This window comes from Cervus canadensis, chromosome 16 (assembly GCF_019320065.1).
Source record: "Cervus canadensis isolate Bull #8, Minnesota chromosome 16, ASM1932006v1, whole genome shotgun sequence".
Lineage (NCBI taxonomy): Eukaryota > Metazoa > Chordata > Mammalia > Artiodactyla > Cervidae > Cervus > Cervus canadensis.
In genome coordinates, this window is record NC_057401.1 from 24,994,307 (window position 1) to 25,006,984 (window position 12,678).

General features: G+C 37.9%; 1 protein-coding gene across 2 annotated transcripts in view; it reads right to left on the reverse strand.

The window, feature by feature from the left end:
* ITGA1 (integrin subunit alpha 1) overlaps window positions 1–12,678 on the reverse strand; it is a 160,826-nt gene that overhangs the window by 90,343 nt on the left and 57,805 nt on the right. For both annotated transcript variants that reach the window (XM_043488942.1, XM_043488943.1), the window contains exon 2: window positions 9,364–9,475. In XM_043488942.1, the coding sequence (XP_043344877.1) occupies window positions 9,364–9,475 (112 nt within the window). The remainder of the gene's footprint in view (window positions 1–9,363; window positions 9,476–12,678) is intronic.

The window sequence follows — 12,678 nt, forward strand, 5'->3', positions numbered from 1 at the left end:
CTGAATGTTAAAATACTTGTTGGGATCCATAGCTGCTCATTTATTGCTGGCTAAACAGCTACATCCAAGACACTGATTACTAGCAACCAAAGGACTCTTATTATGTACCCTAAGACTGCACTTGAGGTTGACTTAGTCTGTATCTTTGTTAATGACTTAAGTGAAGACACAGAAAGCATAAAAGTATTCTTCAAGTAAATCAGTATACCTATGTGGGCATTCAGAAATGTCCTAATATTCGGGAACAAGAAATTTAAACTAGTAAAATTTAATAAGAACCTATGGAAATAACTTCACTTATCTGTGTACTATTATCTACATTAGAACAGAATGTGAGAAACCTGATTTAATAGAAGTTCGTGTGAAAAAGTCATGGAAGATTTAGTTGACAGCGAGAAAACGGGAGCCAATAGTGTATTTTAGAGCCAACAAGGCTAATGTGACCTTAGGCTGCACTGCTAGAAATAGATGCCCTGGTCAAGGAAAGTGATAGCCCCTCTGTGCTCTGCACTGTCGGGCCATGTCTGGAATCTCCAAATTAAGAGAGACATAGGCACAAAGGAATGTATTTAGGAGGCTATGACTCAGACAGTTCACAGTCTGGTAATTTTGTCAGACCAGAGATGCTCAAGGGAAAGTTGGGGAGGTTTAGTGTGGGAAAAAAATGTCTGAAGGAGAATTGAAAGGTTGTAAAGGGCTGTAGGTGGGTTAGGCATATCTTTTTAAATTTTTCAAAATTTGAAAGTTTGCCATATATAAAAGGGAAGGGATTTTTAATGGAAATGAGTTTTACAACAATTGCAAATATTGAATTGTTGAACAGAATCCCTGAAACATGGTTGTGATATGATGTCTTTGCAAAGCCATTTCTGATATACATAAATAACCATAAAAATGTTCAAATCCTTTAACACATAATTCTTACTTCTGGGAATCTATCCTAAAAAATGACCTAAATTAGGGGAAATAAGCTTGATGCATAAAGATAATGCTTATAGGGTATATATAACCATGAAAGATTAAAAGAAATGTGATCAACAGCAAGATTAATTAATTCCTATAGGGTCATTCCATAGAACATTGTGCAGTCATGAAAAGAACAATAGTTAATACGACTGCATGGTAGGATAAAAAATTATAACCTAATTTAAAATAAAAACCTACCTAATTTATTGAAAACTTATGACAACTTGAAGCAAAAGATACCAAATTATATTCAATGTACTTATAAAAGCAATGGTAATAATAGTCTGAATTTGTTGAATTTACACCTTCTAAGTGCTCTCTATGTCTTAAGTAATTTAATCTCCAGAAAATATATCATGAACTTTGGTGCCAGACTTCCTGAGTTCAAATCATGGTTTTACCTTTTACTTAGCTGTATGGTTTAGGACAAGCCAGTTTTATTCTCTGTGCCTTAGTTCCTTCATCTGTAAAATGGAAATAGTAAGAGTAGCTACCTGACACAATCATCAAGAGCATGAAATGATTTACTATATATAAAATGTTTAAAACAGTATGTGGCTCATAGCATGTGCTAAGTGTTGGTTTTTTTATTATCACTCTATATATTTTCAGATGATGGAACAACAGTATCTATGTAGAACACAGATTCAAAGGGAGTACACCAATAAACAAATTATATTAAGGAAGTTATGATTAGATTTTAGGGAGCTCCCCCCCCTCAATATTTGCAAAAACTTCTGTAATGTGATTGGTTAAACTATTTTTATAGTTAAAAATAGTTTGGAGAAAAATAGTAGATGTGTTATGAAAGTATTTAAGTTGAAACTAGATAGATTAATTAATGTTTATTAAGAACATCCTACATGCTCAGCATTAACATTAATGCCAGGCCCTCAGAATACAAAATAATAAAACACCATTTTTTAGGTGGCTTAAAACTTAGCAGAGGAGCAAATATGTAGATGTACTATTACTATACTGAATAGGTTTGACTTTGGTGCAATGTCAGCAAAGTCTTAGAAGCACGAAGGGATGCACACTGCTCTTTCAATAAGTTCAAGTAACAGTGTAGATGGAGAGGAACTTAAATCTGGCTAGGTAAGTAGGATCTAGATCACATATGCTCTTATAGACTATTTTCAGAACTTGGATTTAGTGTATGGAAGAGAGAGTTGGGAACTGCTGAAGCTTTTAAAGAGGGATGAGACATGATCAGTTCTGATCTATAAAGCTTTTTTACATGTAGTGTCAGGAATAATTGAGCTTCCCAGGTAGCTCAGCAGTAAAAAAAACTTGCCTGCCAATGCAAGAGATGCGGATTCGATCCCTGGGTTGGGAAGATCTCCTGGAGTAGGAAATGGCAACCCACTCCAGTATTCTTGCCTGGAGAAACCCATGGACAGAGCCTGGTGGGCTACAGTCCATGGGCTCACAAAGAGTCAGACATGACTGAGCAACAGAGTGCACACACACACATGCATACACACACACACACACATGAATAAATTGGGAAAAGAGGCAAATTAGACCCAGAGAGTGAAGGTAAGAGTTTCAAAAGTAATCCAGATGAGAAATGAAGATCTGAATTAAGGAAGTAGAGAGGGACAGGATAACCAATTCTGGAGACATTTAGGATATAAGCTGTATTAGTTTGGGTTTCCCCAAAAGCAGACTGCTACAGATAAATTTTGGGGAGGATATTCCAAGTAGGCACAAATGTGAAGGTGGGAGAAATGCTAGAGGGAAGGAAGAAAGGCCAATAAAAATGTACTGATAAGGGTTACTTCTGTCAGCATCTGGGCCCAACCTTGTGAGGAACATCTCAGAAACTACATGGAACATATATGAGCATGCCAGGAGCATGGCTGAGGTCCTAAGAGTAAATGCTACCAACTCAATAGAGGACAGAGCAAGAAGACGCTGAAGGCTAATATACAGGGGGAAGTAACAGAGGATTTTAAGAAATGGAGGAAGAAAATTGGTAGGAGTGATCAGAGAGGGAAAGAGAGAATCAGAAAATAGTGACATCACAGAAACCAAAGAAGGCAAAACTATCAAGAATGGGAGCCGTGTCGAGCAGACTTCATTTTAAGTAACTTGGCTAAAAATGAAGGACAAGGGTCATATTAATAAACTTGGGCTTCTTTTTTCAAGCAAACCATTTAGGGTTTGAGGGGAGTTTAAATTTATTCTGGAGGAAACCTGGATATGGTAAAATAATAGTATCCAGGGGTTTGTAAGTGCGGTATATGGTTTGGAATTTTGTGTACCTTGGGATGTGATTTTGTCCCTCCTTGTCCTTTATTAAGGCAGAATCTATTTTTCTTCCTGTTGAAATGGAGATTTGCTTGATAAAAAGAATGCAGCAGATATGACACTGTGACTTCTGAGGATAGGCCTTAGGAGATAGTATAGACTCTATTTCACTGTTTTTTTGAAATCTGATACCACCATGCCATGAAGAAGCCTCGTCTAGCCTAATGGAGGATGAGAGGCCACGTGGAGGAAAAGTGATGCTTGAGCAGACAGCAGAAACTCCAATAGGGGAGTTAAACCATCAGCATGTTAATAACAAAGGCAGAAGGGAAGACTGGTCGTGGGTAGCTCAGGCAAATGCGTGGAAACAGGAGCATGAGGCCTGACATGGAAGGTGATGAGGAAGCAGGAGTGACTGGGAGACAGCACAAAGCTTCCTCATAACCTGCGACTGGCAAGAAATGGACTTTGAAGGGAAGGTCCTGGAGTTTATATTTGAACTCTAGGGCAGCAGAAAGCCCCTAGAGTATGATGATAATTGGAAATAACCTGATATAACAAATGGAGCCATGGCCTATTGTGTATTCTGGATAAGGCAAGACTAGAGTGTGAGAACTCAGCAAGTGGTAGAGTGTAGCAACAGGTCAGGACTGAGACAGGGGATCTGAGAGTCAGGATCAGTGACACAGAACGGATAAGCAGGACACAGGACATAAAACAATTTGTGTATTTTTCTAGGAGCTATTTGTTCTGACACCAAGCATGCAACTCTGGAAAGAACGTAGATCTCACCACTTAATCCTAAGAAAGCCTCACTTTTCCCAGGCTGCATATAAATGACAAGAGCCTAGAAAAATATCAGCCTAGAGTTTATGGAATTTCAGGAATCTTCAACATTCTCAAGCCCCATTATCTTGCTTTATTTTTTTTTCTCATAGCACTTACCACATTCTGACATACAATCTACCTGTTTATTAAGTTTATTATTTATGTTTTGTTCATCCCTCCCCAGCAGACTGTAAGCTCCACAATAGCAGGAATTTTCATCTATTCATTCACTCATATATCTTGAGTGACTGAAACAGTGCCAGGTAGAAAATAGGCATTCAATAAATATGTACTAAATGAATAAATTATGACTGCATCAAATGCTGTAAGAATATGAATAAGGAAGACCTGGTCACTCATATGGCCAGCTAAGAGGTCCTAATTGTGAAGTTTTTTTTTAATTTTTAGAGGCTGGATATTTTGCTTAAGCAGAAGGCCATCTAGGCCTTTAGGTGTCACACGAAGTATTTCCATGGGTCAAGGTTCCAGAGAATCTGTATTGTTATGGAAGAGAACTGGCTTAAGGAAGAAGGCTGGGTTCCGCATCCTGGCCCTGTCACACTTGTGTTAAACCTTTGGCTATTCATTCTCTGAGTCCCAGTTTCCTGTCTAGAAAATGAGGATGTTAACAGTCATATTCACTCAAATACACAGGGTCAATAGGAAGACCCAAAGCACAGTTTCATGAACTATGGACATTGTAACTTTAAATTTTAATGCAAGTTTGCTTTAACTCATTAAATTTAATTTATATTAAATTTCTGCTTTTTATATGACATTATGGCAATGATTTGTCTGAAGATTAAGAGGATTAAAGAATGTTCTGGATCTCATGCCAGAGAAACACCTGATAAACTCAAAGATCATCAAAGTGAGAGAAACACCTCTTCTCCATGAAGAAGCTCCAAATATAAAAAAATTTAATAAACTGAAAAATGTTTGCTATTCATAATAGTGATTATATTGACTGTTGTTACATTTATTTGAAAGGCAGCTGTCCTCGGACTGCTGTTTCATATTTATATACTTTTCTTCTTTAAAAGATAGTTTCCTGGAGATTGTTTCACATTTACATTATTTCTTTTCATCTAACTCTTTCTTGATCTCCAAGCCAAAGTCTTTATCAGAGTACCAAGTACCTCCTGCCAGCCATTTTTAAAAAAATCAACAACAGAGTAAGTGTTTGGTCATCTTAGAGAATGAAGTTATACAGTGGCCCCATGAGCTGCTGTGTTTTCGATCATGAAAGGTAGCGGGTAGAAATGAGGTGAGCCAAAGAAATGACAAGTTTGGCAAAGAGGAAGTTTTAACTTCAAAAGATATTATTAACACTTAAAAATAAATTTTATATTAAAATCCATACAAGAAAATTTTTTAGAGCTGTTCGTCTTTTTACCCCAAGCTTGAATAGGCTTTATTTAAAACACACATATACACTGGAAAGTCACCTGAGCCCACATATAAACCTTACCTGGCACGAAGCAGGGTCCTTTAGGGAAAAGGCAGGCATCTGATACATTTTGATGTATATTGGGTTGGGGATTGGCTAGGGAAGTATTTTCATCATGAGAATCTACTTTGAAAAGACAGGCCAACTGAAGCCACTGAAGCCCCTAAGAATGGATGCTTAGATTAGCGGTCTTCAACCTTTTTGGCACCAGGGACCAGTTTCAAGGAAGACAATTTTTCCATAGACCAGGGTGGTGGTAAGGGGATGGTTTCAGTATGATTCTCATAACGAGCCGCCACCTAGAACCCTTGGATACACAGTTCATAGCAGGGTTCGCACGCCTATGAGAATCTAATGCCGCTGATCTGACAAGGAGGTGGAGCTCAGGTAGTAATTGAAACGTGGGGGACTACAAACACAGATGAAGTTTTGCTGGCTCACCGCTCACCCACCAATAATCTCCTGCTGTGCCACCTGGTTCCTAACAGAAGGCTGGGGACCCCTGGTGTAGATAGCACTCAAGGGAGTGGGAGAACATGCTGGAAGGAAGGAAGCAAAGAGCAACAGAGAATGGAAAACCCATATCAACGTCTCATTTTTTCCCATCTGTCTGAGACCTTGCCATACTAGTGATCACCACTAACTCTGGGAGGCTTCTGCAATCCTGAGCACATTGGTTTTTCTTCTCTTCAAAGCAAAACTGTTAAACCAGTTGTATTTTTTTGTGAAATTTTCTAAACCACAGTGCAACTATTTGGATGCTCCAGCTCATGCTAATCATAATAAAAAATGGCTGGATTTAATCAGAGGTATAATGTGTTCTGTTACTGAGAAAACATGTGGTTTCTGAGCCAAAGATATAAAGGTTACACTCCACAGGAAACTTCTGAAAGGTGAAGGGAGATAGGCTGCCTTTTCTGTTAGCTTTTCATGTTTTCCAAAGATATAAAGTAATACTTTTCAAATATACAGACTGCATGAGTTATGGACCAACAACTAACTTAGGCATCCTTGATGTGAGATAGATCAGGATGATTTTTTTAAAAAAATCTGAGGTTACAAAGTTTCCAAACATGACCAGTAGATATGATTTATGCTGGTGCCCACCTCTGGAGAAAATAACAAAATCCATGTTCTCCCAAATATATCAGTTATTTTATAGTTCATTTCTTAAAATGTCTGCATCCTATCTGATTTTATAAACACTTAAGAATATCCAAACATATTACTAAAATTTATTTTGCATGGCCAGTGCCTGGATATTTTTAGAATGGTATGTTGCTACCATGTCATCCTTAAAGATTTGAATATTTAGATATTTGTTCAGTTGAGTTTAGTTCAGCTGCTCAGTCGTGTCCAACTCTTTGCAACCCCATGGACTGCAGCACACCAGGCCTTCCTGTCCATCACCAACTCCTGAAGTTTACTCAAACTCATGTCCACTGAGTCGGTGATGCCATCCAACCATCTCATCCTCTGTCATCCCTTTCTGCTCCCGCCTTCGATCTTTCCCAGCATCAGGGTCTTTTCCAATGAGTCAGTTCTTTGCATCAGGGGGCCAGAGTATTGGAGTTTCAGCTTCAGCATTAGCCCTTCCAATGAATATTCAGGACTGATTTCCTTTAGGATGGACTGGTTGGATCTCCTTGCAGTCCAAGGGACTCTCAAGAGTCTTCTCCAACACCACAGTTCAAAAGCATCAATTCTTCGGTGCTCAGCTTTCTTTATAGTCCAACTCTCACATCCATATACGACTACTGGAAAAACCATAGCTTTGACTAGATGGATCTTTGTTGGCAAAGTAATGTCTCTACTTTTTAATATGCTGTCTAGGTTGGTCACAACTTTTCTTCCAAGGAGTAAGCTTAGATATTTCTAGTTCATTTAATTTTAAATTCAATTGGCCACACTGTTTTTGTTTCCCTGATTTTCACACCTTTTCCTTAAAATCATTGTAAACATGGAATGTCAGAATGGAATTAAAGTATCTGATATCCATATATACATTCAAATGCTCATGAGCTTTCATTCACATTAAAATGTAAAGTCTAAAACTACAGAGATAGTTATTATCAACCTTTACTTTTTTAATGGAGCTCTAATAACAGTAACAGCCCTAGATAGTGAGTGGAGACTTGAGTTCTATTTTTTGCTCTGACCCCAAGTAGCTATATTTCCCTAGGGGAGTTACTTTAAAAACAAACTTTATTGAAGTATGAATGACCACTTTAATGTATACAAATTAATGAGTTTGGGGATAAGTATATACCCTTAAATCTATCACCACAATCTATATCATAAACATATCCATTACTTCCAAAAGTTTCCTCAATGCCCTCTTTACTAGTAGTAGTTATTATTACTACTATTTTGTGATAAAAACACCTAACAAAAAATCTACATTCTAAGCAAAATTTTAAGTATAAAATACAGTATTGTTAACTATCTGGAGAAGGAAATGGCAACCCATTCTAGTATTCTTGCCTGTAAAATCCCATGAACAGAGATGAGGTGCCTGGTGAGCTACAGTCCATGAGGTTGCAAAGAATCAGACATGACTGAGCAACTAACACAGACTGTTAACGATAGGGGCTATGCTGTATAGTGAATCTCCAGGACTTATTCATTTTGCTTAACTGAAGCTTGTACCCTTTGATTAATGCTTTCCTGTTTTGCCCTTCTTTGAACCTCTGGTAACCACCATTCTGTCCTCTGCTTTTATGAGCTCAATTATTTTAGGTTCCTCATATAAGTGGGATCATGCCGTATTTGTCCTTCATCTGGCTTATCTCACTTAGTAAAACGTCCTCCAGGTTCATCCATATTTTCTTAAATAGAAAGATTTTCTTCTTATTTAAGGAAGAATAATACTCTACTATATATGCAAAACATTTAAAAAAATCTATTCATCTGTCAATGGACATTTAGATTGCTTTCAAGTTGTGCTTTTTGTGAATAATGCTGCAATGAATATGGGAATGCAGATATCTCTTCAAGACCTTGATTTTCATTCCTTTGAATATTTACCCAGAGCTGGGTGAAGTGAAGAAGTGAAGTCATTCAGTCATGTCCGACTCTTTGCGAACGCATGGACCGTAGCCTACAAGGCTCCTCTGTCCATGGAGTTTTCCAGGCAAGAGTACTGGAGTGGGTTGCCATTCCCTTCTCCAGCGGATCTTCCCAACCCAGGGATCTAATTCAGGTCTCCTGCATTGCAGGCAGATTCTTTACCAACAGCACCACCAGGGAAGCCCTTTTATACAAGCTCCACTTAAAAAAAAAGACTCACTAAAAATTATATTAACTACAAAGTGAAAGAGTTCTAATATTAATTTTGTATAGTTTTCAAAAGTTAAATATGCTTTAAAAAATCATACTAAAGTGAACTTAACCAATATTAAGAGGTTTAAAAGTGTATAAAATTCAGTGAGATTCATTATAAATAATAGACTAAATTCAATAGATAAGTACTAAAAATATAAGCCTCATGTTATAATATGGAGGTGATACTAATGCTCTCAAGACAGCATCTCACATGCTTCCATATACCTCATGCTGAGTCCCAGCTAGATTAAAATGCAGACAAAGAACTCTTGCCAGAATAACATAATTACAAAACAATGACTATTTTGAATAAGGCCCTTCCTTGAGGTCAGCCCAGGTTTCAACAGAATCACTAACCACAGCTCTTAATACTGCCAAGGATTTTTTTCCTCTTTTAATTTCTATTACCAAATGATTAGACTACATTTCCTACCATAAACGATTCATTCTAAGTCTCATTCATAAAACGAACTGTAACTAAATAATATTTTCCATTACCTTGTAAGAAAACTAAACAACAAGAAAACCCATTGACTTACCATTTTCCTTCTTCATTTTCATATTGTTGAACAGTATATCCAAACATGTCCTCCACTGGGCCACTGAAAGTCATTGAGTTTTTCACATCAACATTGAATGACACACAGAAGCCTAGAACAAGAGAGGAAACAAACATCCAGTTACATAAAGTTAACTAAGATTCCATTATGTTTTGAATTATTAAGGCATTCTTGAGGTTACCATTCAAAGCTGAGTGCTTATTAAAAAGAGCAATGACGCTCAAAGAATGGGAACAACCAGAAAGGTCTGCAATGTTAACTGTATTACTGACTGGAAATCAACCTAATGACTTTAAAGAATGTAAGTATTAACATTCAAACAAAATCCCATAATAATTTAGTATCTGTACCATTCCCAGAACCAAAGATTTCAGAATGTGTGGGAAGGAGCTGGCTGAAACTCATATGACTAATGCAGTCACAGATAGTTTTCCAGTAGTCATCCCTAGATCAAACCATGGCCACTAATGAAATGTAAACAGCCTCATTTTCCCGTTTTGACTACAGAGGATACAAGCATCACCATTTACAGCCTCGAGAGAGGAAGCTTTTTCAGTGCTGCTTCAAAAAGGAAGGCAAGCTGACTGTTTCCACCCAGAGATGGCCTCCTATGCAGGCTTGAGGTTTGCTCTGCCTCCATCTCTGAATCAAGCAGGGGGTGGAAGCTTGTACACTGAGGTCTCCTTATTATGTTGGTGGTGATAGCCTCACAGGTGGAGAGGCTAAATTCATTGAGATTAAATTAGATGATTCATCTAAAGAGTTTACTCAATGCCTGGTACTTACTACATATTTAATGAAGGGTTAAACCTCTTCAATTTTTTTTTTTGTTTGTTTGTAGTTCAGATAATGGAAATCCTTTATTGGTGAGATTCTTTTCTAAAAGGCTGCTACTGCTAAGTTGCTCCAGTCATGTCCAACTCTGTGAGATTCCATGGAATATAGCCCATCAGGCTACTCTGTCCATGGGATTTTCCAGGCAAGAATACTGGCGTGCCCTCCTCCAGGGGATCTTCTCGACCCAGGGATCAAACACACATCTCTATGTCTCCTGCGTTAGTAGGCAGTTTCTTTACCACTAGCACCACCTGGGAAGCCCTAAAAGGGTTCTTCAGTTCAGTTGCTGAGTCCTGCCTGACTCTTTGAGACCCCATGGACTGCAGCAGGCCAGGCTTCTGGGTGGTGCCAAATTCTCTCAAATGGATGCTGTCAAATTCCATCTTTGGTACTGGTTTTTAAAGCATACTTGTAAAGTTCCAAAGTATTCCCCTCCTAGGTGTAACTAAAAATTCTTCCCGAAGAATATGCTATTATAAAATCACACAGCATCATAAGGTGTATTGAGATGATTAAATTCACTCTTTTGTGTTTTACAGCTACATGTAAACAGAAAAAATTTTCTTCCTTATTCACTGTATACTCTTCCATAAATATAACATAAATTCAGACTCTAATTCATTCCAGGCTCTAATGTATAACTTTCAAATTTTGGTAACAATATTAAATGCTTATTTGATGCAGAAAATTATACATAACTTAGAGAAAATTATTCTTCAAAAAAAGATGTTCTGTATACTTACTTATAAAGTCTTCTTTTGATCTCCTGACCTGGAAGTTCTTCCCACTTCAATATATTAAGGGCTTAACTATTAAGCCCTCTTATTTAAAAAAAAAATCCCTCATAGAAATAATTATTAAATACTACCTACATTGTAACTACAATGTAGTGAGATTTTTTGAAAAGTACTTAAAGGTGGGGACTCTTATTCATCTTTCTTAACCTTTCTCAAAATCTAGTATAGCTCCTTGTACACAAATGGGCATAACATATTCATAGAATGAAAGATAACACGTTGAAGGAGAAAATGTGCCAGCTGTCGATAGACGTGGACTGGCAACTATTTCATCTTAGTTAAGGAAGACTTTATGGAGATGGAAATTTTCAAGTTAGATTTTTAAGGAGAGGGAGAGATACAACTTGGCAGAAGAAAATGTGTCCCAAGGATCTGGGAGAGTCTCTGCAAGAAATAAGGTACAGGACAGGACAAATATGGTTACAAGATCACAGAAGATTTGCCTGGCTGGTGTGGAAGATGCAGGAAAAGAATGGATGGGTAGCAAAGGTCCATTTATGTACATTTCCTGTTCACTCTTCAAAGATGATAGAGAACAGCTGGTTACCATCTTCTGCATAATGGCTTTTCATGTATTTGAAGACAGTTTTAAACACTGTTCACTCTGCTCCAAACTAAACAGTACTTGTTCCGACTCTTTCCTCATAGTTTTTTTTTTTTTTTTGAAAACTTTTAACAGATTATTTTTGGTATGAGAGACACAAAAAAATAGTACTCTAAACAGCAGGATTTCTCAGCTTTGACACTATTGACATTCTGGCTCAGAAAATACTTTGTCAGGGTAGGGTGTTTGACAGCATCCCTGGTCCCTGGCCGTACGATGTTAGTAGTCTGCCCTGAGTTGTGAAGATCAAAAATGTCTCCAGACACAAGTGCAAAATCACTGTGAGTTGAAAACCACTGTACTATGGATAAGGTGAAGAAAACCACTACCAATGATTTTATCGACGAAGGTGCCTGAAAACCAATTGTAGTCTACCAACCAGCAGCTACTGCATCACCTGGGAGCTTGTGAGGGATCTAGAATCTCAGGCCCTCCCCAGACTTCCTGAATCAGCATCTGCATCCCAACAAATTCCCCAGAAAAACAGACTCCTGTTAAGGTCTGAGAAGTACAGGTCTGTAACATGGTACCCCTCTTTCATAATGTTGATGCAGGAACAGAATTAACCTAAATTAAAACTACTCATCATCCTTTAGGAATACAAAGGGAAAAGGGTTTTCTTTAATTAAGTTCAACTTAATTAAAGAAATTAATTTAAGATGTCAAGCCCTCTTGAAAGATTTTCCCTGAAGTTCATCATCTTCAGTATATGTGTGCATGCATGCTAAGTCACTTTAGTGGGGTCTGGTTCTTTGTGACCCCATGGGCTGTAGGTTCCTCTGTCCATGTGATCTCCAGGCAAGAATACTGGAGCGGGTTGCCACACTGTCCTCCAGGGGATCTTCCTGACCCAGGAATCGAACTTGTGTCTCATGTCTCCTGCATTGGCAGGCGGGTTCTTTATCAATAGTGCCACCTGGGAAGCCCCATCTTCAGTATATGCTTCCCAAAGGCTATTCACAGTGCTCCTCAATATAAGACCAAAAGTTTTGGTTTCCTTCTGGGGACCTGTTTGTTTATTCTAGATGTTGTGTGGAATGTCCGGGGGTGTGTGCT